The sequence below is a fragment of the Nelumbo lutea genome, chromosome 6 (genome assembly GCF_056320005.1).
Source record: "Nelumbo lutea isolate HS-2025 chromosome 6, American lotus-T2T, whole genome shotgun sequence".
In the NCBI taxonomy this organism is placed as follows: Eukaryota; Viridiplantae; Streptophyta; class Magnoliopsida; order Proteales; family Nelumbonaceae; genus Nelumbo; species Nelumbo lutea.
The window spans coordinates 32,150,371-32,167,932 of NC_142689.1; the positions used below are offsets into that span (position 1 = coordinate 32,150,371).

General features: G+C 37.7%; 1 protein-coding gene and 1 non-coding gene across 2 annotated transcripts; both read left to right on the forward strand.

Moving 5' to 3' along the window:
• The first annotated feature begins 9,049 nt into the window (after positions 1-9,049).
• TRNAD-GUC (transfer RNA aspartic acid (anticodon GUC)) lies at positions 9,050-9,121 on the forward strand. The gene has a single exon. It is a non-coding gene; the product is annotated as a tRNA-Asp (tRNA).
• A 5,801-nt stretch (positions 9,122-14,922) lies between these two features.
• LOC148848381 (U-box domain-containing protein 33-like) lies at positions 14,923-17,382 on the forward strand. Its single transcript, XM_088949737.1, has 3 exons — positions 14,923-15,943; positions 16,194-16,961; positions 17,069-17,382. The coding sequence occupies exons 1-3, from the start codon at positions 15,374-15,376 to the stop codon at positions 17,246-17,248; spliced, it is 1,518 nt and encodes a 505-aa protein (XP_088805863.1). The 5' UTR covers positions 14,923-15,373; the 3' UTR covers positions 17,249-17,382.
• Positions 17,383-17,562: the final 180 nt, after the last annotated feature.

Here is a 17,562-nt window from a genome sequence, read left to right on the forward strand (position 1 = left end):
CGTTGGACACAACTGGAAAAAATGCAAGCTCATTTCCAAAGCTGTCCCACTCAGTGTAATCTCAATGGAGCTCGAAGAAAGGAAACTAGATGAGCCAAGAGAGTGGTTGAGAGTGGAGTATAGACCAGAAAAACGATTCAGTTTTCCAACTCAAAAGAAATCCCAACAGAATGGAGAGACATGCAAGCAACTCCAAATCTATAGAGGGGACCAAAGCTCAGAGGAAGATTCCGAAGATGAAATGACTAAGAAGCGGCAACGGCTAACGGACTACTCACAACCGCTGGGGAGAAGCAATTGCAAAGCGAAAGAGAAAGCTGGAAAAACGAGTCAAGGCAAGTCCATCAAGTCATCTGAAGATGAGTCACACAACAACTCAACTCAGAAGCAATTGAAGCGGATCCCAATTATCGTGAGCCCAACTCCCAAGGTAGAAGAAAATTTCAAAATAATTAATACTGGCCCGCTTCCCGAGGAAGGCCAATATCAAATATACTCGACAGTGACAAGCGGATATGGTATAATTAATCTTTCAACTGGTTTGAGGAGAAGAGGAAGACCACTTAGATATCAATCTTCTCTAAAAGATCACTTGGATTCGCAAGCAATATCAGATTTACCAGCAAATCTTGGCCCCTTTCTCGAAGAACTAATCGGGCGCAAATCAGTGGCTTCTTTGAGAAAATAGATCCAGGAAATGCGAACCTTGAGCAACACCCACACCTAAGAATCTGAAGCTATCTCTCTCTCTCAAGCTCTAGTATCCCATAACCAAAATTTGTTTCTCAAAATACAATGATCCGGAACGATCAAGATCTTGACCCTATGGATAGAAACTTGGAAAGCCCATCGTGCTTAGAAGACACTTCATGGATATATGCATGGGGCTATCTCTAGAAGGAGCAGCAGTAGAGGGCAATATCTTTAACAATTTTAGTGTTACAGGTATTCACCCATTTATATTCTCTGCTCTACATTATTTTTATTCAAATAAATGCGTATTTTTCTGATTTGAGTTATATACTGGTAGTCCATCCTCCGTTATATTTGCAAAATTATATTTCTAAAATGAAAATCCTTGCTTGGAACGTGAGGGGGGAAGGGTAGAGAAATCCAGAGAAGAATAAAAAGATTGTGTAAAACCAAAAATCTAGACATCCTGTTCCTCTCAGAAACCAAAATGTCAGAGTCAGAAGCCTCAAATCTTGCTAAGTCTCTTAGCTATTTTAACTCCAAAACTATCAATTCAGTAGAAATGAGTGGGGGTCTCCTCTGTGCATTGAAGGATAACCTAAACATTATAGTCATTGACAGTTCTCATAGGCTCATAGAGCTACAAGGAAACCTAATTGAGTCCTCAGAACCTTGGAACCTTGTTCTTCTTTATGGGAAACCCAGCCGAGGTGACAGAGTTGAATTCTAGCAACACTTTGAAACTACAAATCCCTATCTGAAAGGAACCCCTTGGCTTCTAATGGGAAATTTAAGTGATACTATGCATTGGGAAGATTATGAGGGACCTAGTAATAGATCAAGACCCTCTCAACACTTGTGGAATTTAATTGACAATTTTGCCCTTTCTGACCTTGGTTTCACTAGTCCTTACTACACTTGGACAAACAAGCAGCAAGGAAAAAGAGGAGTGAGAGAGAGACTAGACCAAGGCCTTTTAAGTATGGAATGGCTAACCTATTTCCCTAACACTAAACTCTCCACCCTCCCGGAAATAAATTTAGACCACTCCCCAATCCTCCTAGATACAATCCCTACCCAATCAAAAGAAAAAAAAAAAAAAAAAAACAGTTCCACTTTCTCCCAATGTGGGTAAACCACAAGGAACTTGAAAAGTTGGTTAGTGATCATTGGAGCAACTCTAGAGACTGAAATCTAGAGAATTATGGCTTAAGGAAGGAGACAAAAACACCAAATTCTTTCACCATAGAGCAAAATTCAAAAGGAGATGGGGAGTAATAGAAAGCCTGAAAGATAACCAAGACCAATGGGCCTTTGCACTCGAAACCATAACAAACCTCTTCAAAACACATTTCCTTCAAAATTCAGGTCAAGAAGAGAACTTTGACCCAAACCTCTTACACTCTAATTCAATCAAATACCAGTAGAGGAAAGCCAAAAGCTTATGTTACCTCCCCTAAAGGAAGAAGTCAAGCTAGCCTTGTTTCAAATGAATCCTCATAAAGCTCTTGGGCCTGATGGCTTCACTACCTTCTTCTTCCAACACTGCTGGGAACTAGTGGGTGGTGATGTTACAGGGATGATACAAAACTTCTTCCACTCAAAGAGAATTTAAAAAAAAATTAAACCATACCAACTTGGTCCTCATACCAAAGAAGAGGGGTGTAGAGAAAGCAGAACATTTCAAACCAATCAGCCTAAGCAATGTTTTGTACAAAATCCTAGCCAAGGTCCTATCTAACAGAATGAAGCCACTTTTCTAAAACCTAATCCAAGAAAACCAGGTTGCCTTCATGCAAGGGAGGAGTATCACAAACAATGTCATCCTAGCTAAGGAAATCACTTATAAACTCAAAACCCAGAAAGGGAAGAGGAAATGGGCAGCCACGAAAATTGACATGGCCAAGGCTTTTGACAGAATGGGCTAGAAGTTTATAGTTAAGTCAATGAAGAAAAAGGGCTTTCTACCAGATTGGTGTGATATGATCTGGAAGTGTATATCCACAACATCCTTCTCAATCAAATTCAATGGGACAGCAATGGGTCTATTTAAAACCAAAAGAGGTTTAAGGCAAGGAGATCCCCTCTCACCTTACCTTTTCATCATAGGAATGCAAACTCTCTCAGCACTCTTAAACAAAGAAGAAAACCTCTCAAAGATCCAAGGTATAAAACTCTTAAGAAACTCACAACCCATCACCCATTTGTTGTTTGCCGATGGCTGCTTCTTATTCTGCAAAGCAGACCCTGAATCATTCCACCATATAAAATCTACCCTCCAGCTCTTTGAACAGATTTCAGGACATGTTAACGCTGCAAAATCTAGTGTGATGTTTAGCAAAAACATGCACAGTACCCACCAAAAGTTGTTGAGCCACATAGTCAAAATGAAAATTATAAATTACAGCTCAAAATATCTAGGAACCTAACTAGCAGATGGGGAAAATGGTGTAAATCACAACAAACATCAACTGTTAAATAGCTTCTCCCAAAGGATAGAGCATTGGCAAGCAAAAACCTTGTCCCAAGCAAGTCATACAACACTCATAAAATCAATTACCATAGTATACCAATGTACACCATGCAAATAAATCTTCTCTCTTCAGCCTTATGTAGAACCATGGATAGAATGCAAAAAAACTTCTGGTGGGCTGGTAGTTCAACCATAGCAAGAAACTGCAATTTGAAATGGACAACAATCTGCTCTCCAAAATCCTTGGGTGGTTTGGGAATAAGAAAATTCTCTTTGATGAATAAAGCTTTAATGCTAAAGTCAGTCTGGTCCCAGCAACTGGAAGCAAAATATTTCAAGGAAAAATGTTTCTTTGAGTTAAAGGAAAAAGCCTCAGACTTCCTTGGGTGGAAATGTATTATCAAATTAAAAGATAAACTAAAAAAATCACTTTTTCTAGACGATTGGAGATGGTAGATCTATCTTAGCATTTATGGACCCATGGGTGCCTCAACTTGAAAGCAACATCCTGACCAAAAGAACTGAGAGTCCTGAACTCCTCCACATGAAAGTATGTGAGCTAATCACAGATCCTTAGGCCTAGAATGCTAACCTCCTCAACAGCCTGTTTGAAGAAAGAAGTGCCGAAGCAATACTAAGTATTCCTCTGATGAACATGCAATAGCCTAATAGACTTCTTTGGAAGAATACAAGCAATGGAGAATTTACAGTAAACCCAGCTTATCACTCACTCTTAGAAACTCCACCCCAAACTCAAATAAGCCCTCTAAGCTGACCCAAAATCTGGAAAAGCCCATGCTCCCACAAATGCCAAATCTTCATGTGGAAGGTTCTCCATAGAGCTATTCGAACTAAGACAGAAATATGGAGCTGTAGGAGAAAAGAAGAAACTGGGTGCACTTTCTGTAAAGAATTTCTAGAAACCCAATAACACCTTTTTCCTGCAATTCCCTCTCTCTAGGGCAGTCTGGATTCAGGCTCAGGTTGGTTTGGTACCATAAATCTTTTTGAATTCTGGCCAAAAAGACCTAATCCAGTGGTGGTGACAGCACAATTCCCATTTGGAAAATATAGTGATAAAGTATAACTATATTGCAAAGATATGTACCATCTTCAGAAGCATATGGGATGCAAGAAATGATCAAATATTTAACAAAGTGAACCCAGACCCCCTTCAAATACTGAGAAAGGCTAAAAGCTATTGCTGTTACAAAGAACCGGGGCATAAATTCCTCAATCCATCAGATCCTCAATCAGAATGGGATTTACAACAAGCTTTCTCCTCAGACTTTCCGATCATTCTTGTTGATGGCTCATGGAATCCATTCACACAAACTGCTTCTACTAGTATATATATGTTCACTCACAGGTCTCATCTTATCCTTGTAGAAGGAGAACCATGCTTGGCAAGATCTCCAGCAACAGCTGAGCTTTGGGCAGTGATTAGAGGACTAAGAAAGTTTTTTTTCTTTTGTATGGGTGTAAAGACAGTTTTTTTTTTTTTTTTTTTTTTTTGTTTTCAGATGCTAAAATAGTGTTAGCGAAGCTCAAAGGGACAGACAAAAAGATATCGTGGGACCAACAAGCACTTTATGATCATATTTTGGAACTTCTATCTTTTTTTGAAAACATTAAAATCATGTATGTAAGCAGGGATGCCGTTTTGCTAGCCCATGAACTGGCAAGGAGAGCTCGACATATAAACTCTCTTGTAAATAGTTATGCCAGCTCGATAAACCTCACTCATCTTTTTGTGAAACCATGTAAAGGGATCCAAATGTTCCCTTAACTTCCCCTTTAATGAATTCTAGTTTTATCTTTGCAGGAAAAAAAAAAACCAACCCAGCCCACCCATTTGCCAATTGCCACCCCTACCCTCAAATGGGGGAGTGCCATTCCACCAAAAATGGGAATGGGATTCCAATTCAGCCCAACCAAACAATTGGAATTGGAATAGCCCATTCCAATTCTGATTTCAAACCCATATTCCTGTGAACCAAGTGGGGCCTTATTATAGAAGACCTACTAAATAGTTGACATCTAGGTTTTAAACGCTATTGATACTTAAGTTCAAAGGTTTCAAGGTTTTAAAAGTTATTCATTCAAATAGTTGGTGACCAATGTTCAAAATGGCATCAATTCGATCATGCCTGTGAATTAGCATCAATTCCGAGCTGGCACCCACCCCAATTATACTTTGGGCCTACAAATTTTGACCCTGGGCTGAACCATCATTCTCCCTTCATTTTACGACCAACAAGGTCCAACATTCAACATATTGATTCCGAGATAGGGTGTACCTCAATGTTTTAAAAAATGACCCAAAACTGTAACCATTCTGGCTATCGATTTTTGGGTCGACGGTTAGACCGTCTGGTTTGAATGGACGGGCCATTGTGATAAAAAATGAAAAAAATAATTAAAATAAAAAATGGTCAAAACCGTTGCACGGGTTGAGGGTTCAACCACCTAGATCAACAGGTCGTTGACCAATTCAATGGTTTTTTGCCAAGGACTAGGTTTGGGGTAAAATGGGATCAATTGCCTAAATAGTTTCCAGGCCAAACAGTCCAACCATCCCGGTCAATAGCGGTTCAAAAATCATAGTATGTCATGAAATAATGACATATTGCATAGACGGAATGCTTTAATATTAACACTATTCTTCCACTCTTATTTTTTGATAAATAGGAAGAAAAGCAAGAATTATAAAGAAGATGATTGTTTGGTTACAAGCCCATAGGCATCAAATAAATAAACAAAATACAACTTAAGATCTTTGGCATTAGAACTTTTTTTTTTTTTTTAAGATAAAGAGTAGAATATATTAAACTGGGGAACAAATACAAAGTTCGTTACGGAGGGGAGAAAAGAGGGATGGTGAGGTAACAAAAACAGTTGCTGCGGCATATGTTTTTACCATTTTGCTAGTTCATGCGCAGGAACATTATACTTTCGGTTAATATGTACAAACTTAACAGAATTAAACAAGAAAATAAGCTGGTAGTTGAAGTAACTAACCAAGGCAAATCAGTCCGACGTTCAAGTGCATTAATCACCACCCTAGAACCTGAACAGATCATCAAGTTGGATTTTCTCAATTGGCATTAGAACTTGAAGAGACTAATTGATGAGCTAAATTTTCCAATCTGTTTGCTGTGAAATTTGCTTCCCTAAAAAGATGCTGATATACCATTTTGATGCGGTTGTTCCGCTTACTTAGTTCATGTCACTCACGAATGAGGTTACTAATGTTCCATGGCAGCTGTGTTCAGCCACAAGAGTCTGAGTTCTGTGCATTCATGGGTGCACTGGACGCGTGAACCCACCAATAAGGAATTACCGCGTCAGCATTTTGAATTTTGGCTTTAGTTAACGGGCTTTCTGTCATTAATAACTAGAGTTTGGTTGAACAGAACACAAAAGGACAAAAATACATCAAACCACTCAAGGATTTCATTTTCTTCCTTTCCTACGCCGAGCCTTAACTCAAAAACATCCACCACATCCCACCGGCGTTCGTGGATGCAAAATCCACTCACAAAAAACGCATCCAGAAAAGGTTATAGGCTGACTTGGTAGAGAAAGTTCCCTTTGGGTCTGGTTTCCAGATCAAGGAATCTACTACATCGCTTGATGGGATAAGGATCGCTCTTATTTGGTCCCAAACATTCACTGGAATCAGGCCTAGAATCTCTCTTTGTTTTAGACTTTTGAGTTGCATATAAATTCACTCACCATGCAATTTCTATTTTGCTGGGGGGATTCCACACTATTGCTTAGGCTCCATTTGGAAGGAATACAAATATAAATATGTAGAGCACAAAACCATGTATTTTGTATGTATTTATTCTATACAAAATTGTATTTGTACTGAGCCTTAAGGGGGAATTTCTTCTCTTGTTCTTGAGGGAGATTCGCTTATTGTCATGAAGAGTTTGTTGCACTTTGATTCTCCTCCTCCTTGGAAGATCGGACACATCATTGAATATTGCAAATTCCTCTTATCCAGTTTCCCTCACTGCTCGTTTTGTTGGATATCTCATACAGCTAATTAGGCAGCACATAAGTTGGCTAAACAAGCTCTTTTAGGGGGGCATTCTTTTTTAGATTTTGAGGGGGGGAAGTTGGTCAATGAGATTTTGGTTCCCGTTGACTAAGAATCCCATGCTCCCTGGTCCGGGCATTAATATGAATTCTTAGAACCAAAATCCTATTGACCAACTTTCCCCCCTCTCAAAATCCAAAAAAAAAAAAAATACCCCTTAATTATAATCGTATGTCAATGAACTTTGGCAGACTTTTTGCCTTAGAAAACACTGTTCTTCCTATGCTCATATGCATTGTCCGTATCCCTGTTAGTATCAACCAATATGTTAATAAAAAGCATATTTATTAAATTCAAGCTGCCTTTTTGCCTTTCACTCATTTTTGTCATGCCTTATTAATTGTGCTTCTCCTAGATTTCAAATTTCAAATTAAGATATGTGGCAGAGAAAAAAAAATGAGAAAAATCCATTTGATTAAATGAATTCCTCTCAATCCTAATGAATTAAAAATCAATTTTGATACTTCTGTTTTTTAAGCCAACTTTGATGCTTCAAAATATTCAGATAATAGTTGCGCTTAGGAGTGTATTGCTCGAAATTCTATTTGAGAAATTCTCAAAATTGTAGCTGGACCGATAGGAAATTATAAAAAAAAAAAAAAAAAATCAACTCTCAGCTACCTTTTCAATAGCGGTAGTTGAGAGTTGGCCTAGAGGCCCACAAAAAATTGTTTGATTTGGGTTGTTGAATCGTTGATCTGTTCGACCCAGTCAATTGGGTCATGAGTTGCAAACTCAGTGTATGTAACTTTGTGTTAGATTGTTTGATTGTGGTGATTTTGTTTTATTTTGTGTAATTTTCTGAGATTTATTTTTCTCAAGAAAAATTCTTTTTCTTTTTGCCTCAAATCACAAATGTTAGTTTTTTTTAAACTATAACTTAAACATAAAATAATATTTATATATACATTATTATGTAAACTGGAAACCTGCAAACCCAAAGGCAAGATGAGACTTTGAGACCAAGCAGCTCTGTTTGAAAAAATGGCTTGCAAGGTAGAGATTCAAGGCCTTTTTTTTAATGGAGATTCAAAGGGTTCAAGGCTTCAAGCTACATTCAGTTATAAAATCCGGGAAGGAAACTAAAGTGATTATTCAGAAATTTCAGTTGAGAGTTGAGACCACGCATCACATTTGTTTTGATTTGGACCCCATCCAAATCAAAATCAATTTGGATGGATAATACATATTGAATTGGACCAATTCAGACTTAATGGTCCAAAGTATTTATTGGATTGGATTAGACCTGGACCATCTGTAATAGATTTATATTGAATTGGTCAGATTGAACTAATATCTTGTCCATTAAGAATACAGGTATCAATGGACAAGGTTTGGATTAGAATCATTATAAATTAAAACCAGTTCGAACAGATTGGATGGTCCAAACATTAAGTTGGAATAATCCAAAATGGTCCAAAGTATTCATCGGATTGGATTGGTCCCAAGCCATTTGTAAAGGATTCATATTGGACCAAATTTGGTCCAATTGACACCCCTAGCAGGGATGCCACTTAGACAGGTTCAGGTTGGGATTTTATTAAAATTTTAATAGACCCAATTTGAAAACTCGGATCCAGCAGTGTAAAATCTTAAAATTGATTATTCAACTTGCACCCCTAGTTTGTAAGTTTATTTCAAAATATAAAACGAAAAAGAAAAAAAAATAAGACATATTACATCCATCTGTAATGTGCTCAATTTTTCTTCTCAAGGGTTTAGATCGTGAACAAGAAAAGGGATATTATTATTACCAAATATTTGTTTAACATCAAGTCGTTGTAGTATAGTGGTGAGTATTCCCGCCTGTCACGCGGGTGACCCGGGTTCGATCCCCGGCAACGGCGTTTTTTTTGTTTTGCTTATTTTTATGTAAATATGTTATTTTTTATTTTCAAACCAGTCGGTCCAGGGCGGGTTAGTATGTTCTGAGAAAGCATCCGGCCGTCGGGTTGAGTTGGACCGCTTTTAGCTGAGCGCGATCAAAACTGCACCTCCTAATGGCAGCACAACTGGTTCAGTACAGATCCTCTCTATTCAAAATGCTTCACAAGAGTTACAGCTGCTCACCTCACAGCATCCTCCTAGGCTCCTACTGGCCCATGAAAAGTATATAATTGTTTTAAAGTTTTTTTTTTTTTTAACCACAATAAATTGGAATCGAATTAAATCTGAAACTGATCTGAATCCAATTGAATTACGGCCCTACTCTTTTCATTTTATTTCCACAAGTGCGGTATCTAGTAAAGGAGATTAGATCTGCTCATCACACAGGGCGCCTTACATCTACCTCATATGCACATCCTACCATGCATTGGAAACATCTCCAGTACTTATTAGTTATTATTCACGAGAGATGTTCTCAATGCATGGTGGATGGAGCAGTTATTAATTAAAGATGTTTTGGTTTATAATCAGTGTCGTCGGATTGAATGCAAAATCGTTTTGATCATTGCTGCATCACGACACACGAGTTAAATGATTTGAGCATTTGATTCGACTAGCTGTTTTGAGTTATTGAGTATATAAAATACAAAAAATAAAAAATAAAAAAATTGTAGAATGTTTTAAAGCAATTGATATAAAATACCAATTGTTCCTCTCAGGTGGATGGGGTGCAAATGGGATTAATATCCATTTATCCTAATCCAAATTCGAGTTTTTGATTAAGACAATTTTAGTTCAGTTTATTTATAATTTGACTAAATATTTACGACCCGCATCCACCTGATCCCTTACACTTCATTTGTTTGCAGTGTAAATGTGAAATAGATGTAAATTTTACATTAATACCGAACCAAATCAACTAATATACCAACGAGTCACCTCACCGTTTGGCGCTGAAGTGCTGCGACAGGAATAGAAAGAACCGATCAGACCTTGTGGAGGCTTGGAGCGTGTTTAAGCCCATGTATGCATACGTGTTTTTGGTTTATTGTTTAGGCTGCGTTTGGAAATGATGTAAACAGAGTGCAAATCTCAGTTTAGGGTAAATTTGCAGTCTGGTTTACTTTTATCTGTGTTTGACAATATTACATTTATGCATTAACAAATGACAGACCAATGCATATTTACATTGATAATAAGATGTAAAAGTACGTCGATAAAATAGAAGTAAATTTGCATTCAAGTGGACTTTTGATTAAAAAAAAAAAAAAACATATACTTTATTGGAATTCATGTTTGCATCCATTACAGCTAAAAGTCTATTTGATAACAAGGTAAATTTGTCAATGCAAAACTAACCCAATTTTACAATTTATACGAACTGTTTTACACTACATATTTACATTCACACTTATTTATATCGTTTCCAAACGCAGCCTTAAGTGCCTATGAAATGATTTCCTAGGAGAAAACTGGTACTATTGAAAATTCACTACTATTAGAAATTAGATAAATAGAAAATATAGAAAAAGTAAACATCATTTTTGTTTTGAGTGTTCTTCTCTAAACAAACCAGTTTTCTATGAAATAAAAAGAATTTCTTTTCTCTCTCTTTATTCAATTAAATAATATGTCTGACATCATCCTGTAAGCTACCCAAAGCATCATATTCTCAATACACTACACTATCTATATACTGTTTATATACACAATTAATGCAATGGATTTAGGCTGTGTGTGGGAGATCGGCTTCATTCAGTGCAAGGCCCGTTCAAATATCATTCGAACAGTCTTTACAGCCTTGCATCGGGAACATCTCCGTAATTGTATGCTTTATTTCATGAGAAGATACTCCCAATGCAAGTTTATAATGGTTATTGGAACAGGTTCCACACTGACTGAATCCGGTTTTGCTTCTCAGGAAATAAGTTGTGGAAAAGCTCTTGAGCAATACAGTTCCCCTTTTCTCACTTGCTTTTCAAGGAACCAAAATTTACCCTCAATAAGTTTGTGATATATGCACTATTGAGTTTTGTATTTTTCAACTAAGGTCAAATTGCCCATTGAATCAAGCCTGGGAAATGCTTCCATCAAGATATAATTAGTCCCCTTTAGACGACAAAAAATTAAAAAAAAAAATACTGCTGTATTATAATTAATATATACATAATATTTGAAAGGTTTTCATTTGATGTGAAATTTTACACAACCAAATATCTCCCAAAAATCATGAATTCACAAAGATAAAAAGAGGTGGTGTTGCAATTATCTGACTCTGCTGGACGAATTAGTGCATTATCCTTCATTAAAAATGTAAGCTCAAATTGGCATCCTCTTGAAACATTTCAGGAAAAAAAAAAAGAAAAAAAGCTGAAAGAATTTCAACAACTCTTTAACTAAGTTGAAAAAGTACTCCAGTTCAATTTCCAGACATGATAATTAGAAATCACACAACCTAGCTTTAAGACTTTGCAATAGGCTTCATGGGAAGCACTACAGTGGCGTTTGATAAATCTAGAATCTAAAATCTGAAAAGTTAGAAAGATATTAAAAAGTGTTTAAAATCTGAAAAGAAACATAGATGCTTTATGACTTTTTAGGGGCTCAGAACAAAGAATGTTGTTTTCTTTGGATCAAACCTTCAACATCTGAAATTCCTTAATTTTACCATTTTACCCCTAAAACATACTATTTGGTAATTTTGAGTTCAATTTGTACTATTTCATAAAATCTAATTTATTAAATTCAAAATGATATTGAAAAATATGAACAAATTATAAAAAAAATTAAAATAAGAATAAAATTGAAAATACATATAAATTTATAAATTAAAAATAAGTTATTAAAAGTTAAAATAATAATGAAAATAGTAATAGAATCCACAAAACAATGAAAAAAATGTTTCATAATTATCAAATTATTATTAAAATAAATCTATTAAAATATTTAATAATTAATAATTAATTTAAATAAAAATTATAAAATCGAATGCCATTGTTGAGACATGGTCACCGCTAAGAAAGAGAGAGAGAGAGAGAGAGAGAGAGAGAGAGGGAGAGGGAAATCGAACGCCGATGCTGAGACAGGGCCGCTACAACTAAGGGAGAGTTGCAGTGGCAGTGGCGAGAAGACATGGGGAGAGAGAAAGAGAGAGGGGGGGAGGAAAATCAAATGTTGTTGCTAAGAGTTGCAATGGTAGTGGCGGGAAGATAGGGGAGAGAGAGAAGGGCGGAGGGAAAAGCTTGTGCTATTGATTCTCTGTTAGTGAAGAAGAAGAAGAAGAAGAGAGAGAATGAAGGGCATAACGAGAATGGGCATTTTTGTCTTTTAATGCGATATGAAAAACGTCTTAGCGTGTTAAGTCACTGGCCTGCCTCTTACAAATTCAGATATGAAAGTGCATTTCAGACGCTTTTTTAAAACTCATCCCAAACATAGGTGGCATTTGAAAAGCAATATTTTCAGACTTCAAAGGTCTAAAAAGTGTTATCAAACGCCACCTAAGATTGTAATTTCTTTTAAGTCAAAGAAAACTCTAACATATGCTATTATTATTTTTATACTTTTATCTTTTCCCTTTTGTCCATATAAAAATATAAGATAAAAATACTCATTCCACATTTTTTTGGTTTTTTTTCTCCTCACATCATATTCCTCGGGATCCCAATTGAAAGCCTATCTCCAATAAGTCATATGGAAAGCTATACTAAAAAATGAAGGAAAGGAAGAAAAAAGTATTTAATTTAATTTAATTAGATAATGAATATTTTAACAAAAACAAATAATATTTTAAAAATCATCTTGCATTTTATTCAAAGAAGTGCATGAGATAGTATCTACTATCAACAAAACACTCCCAACACCATCTCAACATTACATCTCCCTTGTCATTCATAGGGAGTTATTCCTGATGTGCAACTATCATGGCTAGGAATTGGGATCTGCTCCTCAAAATGACCCAACCACATCCAATCATATACCGGAAACATCTTCCATGAATAATAACATAGAAATATGAAAGATGTTCCTAATGTGTGGATGATAAAGATGTGAGGTCGAAGTGAGGAGCAAATCCAGACTCCAGACTCCATGGCTAGTTGGGAAAGTGTTGTGAATTCCCTGAATCCAATTGGGATTTGCTCTTCACATAACACTCTTCACATCGACCTCAAGCCAAGGTTTTTAAAAATAACCTGAAAATATAATCAATCAGGGACCATTTTTGGGTTTCGTGGTTCAACTGTCCAAGTCGAACGGTTTGACCCGTGACATCATAAATCAATTAAAAATAAAAAATATATTTTAGCAGTTTATAGTATATATGAGAATTTAAAATCCCATGACCTCAAGCCAAGGTCGAAGGATTTAACGGTTGTCTGACCTTTTCAACGGAATTTTAAATTTTAGTGGTTTATAGTATAATTGGACCTAGGGGCTGAACGGTTACTGGTTTTTCCGGTCTCACCTCACCTTAACATCCATTAAAACATCTCATATGAATAATACCATTCAAGTATGAAAAGTGTTCCCGATGTACGCCTAAAACATGATATGAGAATCATGGTAGATCTTTTAAATAATGTGGAAGTTTTCTATTGTCGATGGCAAAATCAATCGGAGATCAAACCCAACAAATTCCCGGGTTGGGACCTAATACCAACATAAAGAGTAGGTTAAAAACCTCTAACAACTTGATCTATCATCTAACACTGCAAATCTAAAGCGGGGAAAGGACAGGAGTAGAGAGAGAGAGAGAGAGAGAGAGTAAAGTAAAGCGGGGAAGGATAAGAGTCAAGCGGCTCTCAAAAGCTCCATGTATTGGTTCGAGAATCCGGCCAAGAAAGTGGCTTCAATATCTGACTGACAAGACAAGAAAGTGATAGGGATTAATAATTGTACGTTAATTCTAAAAAGTAACCAATTAATTGAAAGCGGGGTGAGTGTTGATTTGGCACTCAAGTCTATCATGTTTGTTGTACGGCGATCAATTTGGAGTATTGGGTTTGGGACCACGGAGTTGGGAGAGATAAGGTTGGAATCCGACTCTCGTACAAGATACGGTGGATTGAACAGTAAAAACCCCATGGAGATTTTTAGACTCTACTCCACTTCACAGTTCTGATATGACAGTAAAAACCCCATAGAATGGAATTAAGATTTCTGGGGTGGATTGAACACTAAAAAACCCATATTTAATAAATTCTGCCATATGCGTAACTTCACTACTTCTTCCCTTACAAACGGTTGTAATTATGTTATTAGTGGTGCCTAAATGTATTGTAATTATTACTTTTTTTTTATTTTATAAAGCAAATAAAATATAAATATTGAATAAAAAAATGTAAATAAAATCAAACACATAAAGAATGACAGTCTTTGTTTGTCTTCGTATTTGAATTTGGATTTTCTCATCAGAGTGCATCACAATTGTACATTGGGAATATCTTCTTATTAACGATGACATCAAATATGTAATCTGTTTTCAATGCACAACTACAATGTGTTGTGAGACTGTGTACCAAGCAAATCTGATCTCTATATTTCTTAAAACATTATCCATCCCTTATGAGTCCCGATCTGCTGACTTCCACACATTGTTGATCATGTGCATCCAGTTATACATCAAGAATATCGGTGTTTTAAAATACAACAGATGTTCCTGATGTGACTAGCAATGTATCATGGTAAGCAGATCGGAACTCATCTCTTATGCATTTGAACCCATCTTTCAATAAAATACATTTCAACACCCTCCCAATATGATCTGATACCACACATTTCATATATAGCGAGTCCCAACTCTCAATTTTATGGTGGGTCCCATTCTCAACTATTTGTGAGTGAAGGCATGGTTTTGAAAATCTGATTTTGGACTTGAAAACCGTTTGATCAGAATTCAGACGAACAGACTGTTCAACCCAAGAAAACGGTGGTCGAAACGGTCGTCTTGGAGTCGATATTTATTCGTGATAGGTTGCCCAAACCCGACGCGCAATAATTGCGCATGATTGTGTCTCTAGGCCATCCATTCTCCGTCAATGACCCGCGAATCGTCAACACCAATCACTGAGAGTCGAATCGACTCACTTGTGTCGCTGAGGTATCGGGTCGGGGTCGGGTGTTTCTCCGATTCTATACACTACTGTAAGAAAAAAGGCTGATATCAAAGAGAAAGCGTGTACTACTGAGAATTTCTTTCGCTCTCTCTCGCAATGGATGCAGGGCCTTCGTCCGTGGGCAGTTCTTCGACACTTGATCGCCAAATCGTTGATTCTGATGCACTCGTGGCTGATTTCCAGGAGAAGATCCTCTGTGGTCTGGAACTAATGATGACTCTAAAATCCCAACGCGACGAGTTGCGGAGTGATTTGCAGAGAGAGCGACAACTGCGGTATGAGTTTCAGAAAGAGCGCGATAAGTTACAGACAGAGCGTGATGATTTACGCAACGAACGAGACAGGATGCAGAGGGAGCAGGAGGAGCTTCGGAACAAGCTAAACGAGCTGCAGATTGAGCGTGACAGGGCTGCCACAGGGGCCGAGCAGATGAGGAGAAAAAGGAGTGATGGGGAAGAGGGCACGAGTTCCGAAGAGAGGTGGCAGTTCTCCGAGATAACTTCCACCGAAATTGAGAGAGCAACTGCCAACTTTGATCCATCGAAGAAGATCAGTGAAGGGGTAAATGGGAGGAGCGTCTACAGAGGTCAACTTCGGAACACCCAGGTGGCTATTAAGATATCCGGCTTCGATAATTTGCAGAACCGCACGGAATTCCACAGGGAGGTAACAAAGAAAAAGCCCCATTTCTGTTTTTTCCTTTTATACATTGCTATTTGCTAGCTCTTCCATCGTCGATCATCTCCATAATCCAGTCTGATCTGAATATTGAAAAAGTAAAAACTGAGTATCAAGGGGGTGATATATATGATCACTTTATTGAATCATCACTTTTCAGCTGTAAGCGAGCTGATGATCAACTCATCAGTGTATGTATAATAACAATGAATGGTTCATGTCCATTGGCCTGATTCAGGTGGAAGTCTTGAGCAGGGTGAGGCATCCAAACATTGTCTCACTCATTGGAGTCTGCCCAGAAAATTACTTGCTTGTATACGAGTATCTCCCCAGTGGCACCCTCGAAGACCGGCTCAACTGTAAGGATGATACTAGTCCTCTTTCATGGCAAATCAGAACGCGCATTGCGGCCGAGATATGTTCAGCCATCATCTTCCTCCATTCCAACCATCCTTACAGGATTGTCCATGGCAATCTCAGGCCTGAAAATGTACTTCTGGATGAGAACCTTGTCAGCAAACTCTGTGGTTTCGGAAATTCTGGCTTAATTCCCCGGGAGGGAGTGTCACCCAGAACCTCCACACCATGCCGGAGAATTGACCCCATTGTCCGTGCTTATGTCGACCCAGAATTCGTAGAAACTCAAGAGTTAACACCAGCATCAGACGTGTACTCATTTGGTGTCATACTGCTACTGCTTCTGACGGGGGGACCAGCCATGGGTATAGTGCAGACGGTGAAGTCTGCATTAAATAACGGGACCCTCGATAAGATGTTGGATGAATCTGCGGGGAGTTGGCCTCTTGAGCAGGCAAAGCAATTGATTTACTGGGCACTCAAGTGCTGTGAAGAGATACGACAGAGGCGACCAGACCTTGAATTGATCACAATTACGCTGGAGCGTCTGAAACAAGGTTCATGTGGAGCATCGTCGTCATCAAGCCGTCCAATATCAGAATCAGAGCCGCGTGAGACTCCATCGCATTTCCTTTGCCCTATTTTTCAGGTTAGTTTCTGAAATACAGTAGAATGGATGCTGGTTCTTGAAGAAATCCTGTGACAGACTTGAAAATGGATCATGCTCTAGCATTAAAATTTTGATATTACTTGCAGGAAACCATGCGGGACCCGCGTATGGCAGCAGACGGCTACACTTACGAATATGCAGCAATCAGAGAATGGCTGGACAGAGGGCATGACACTTCACCCATGACAAATCTTCCGCTCATCCACCAAGAACTAACTCCTAACCTCACTCTACGTTCTGCAATTCAAGAGTGGCTTGACTACTGATTTTTTTACTTTCCCATTCCATTTTGTGTATAAAGCAAGCTTACAAGATCTCTTCCTTCGTTATAACAGCTGTGTGCAAGTTGTTTAATGGTGTGATATATTTGAGTTTCAGACCTTTGTTTTGGTTTCTTCTACATTTTTTCCCGTTTGAGTTCAACGTATTCAGACAGACTATAATTAATTCAGGCCTTAGACATTAAAGATGCATAATTCAGGTCTTGGCTGATGGGTGTGGAAAGCTTAAAAGTCCTGAGAGTGTCACCCGTTATTCGTAGACGAATTCATTTTATGTTTCTATTTTACCTTAGACTGTG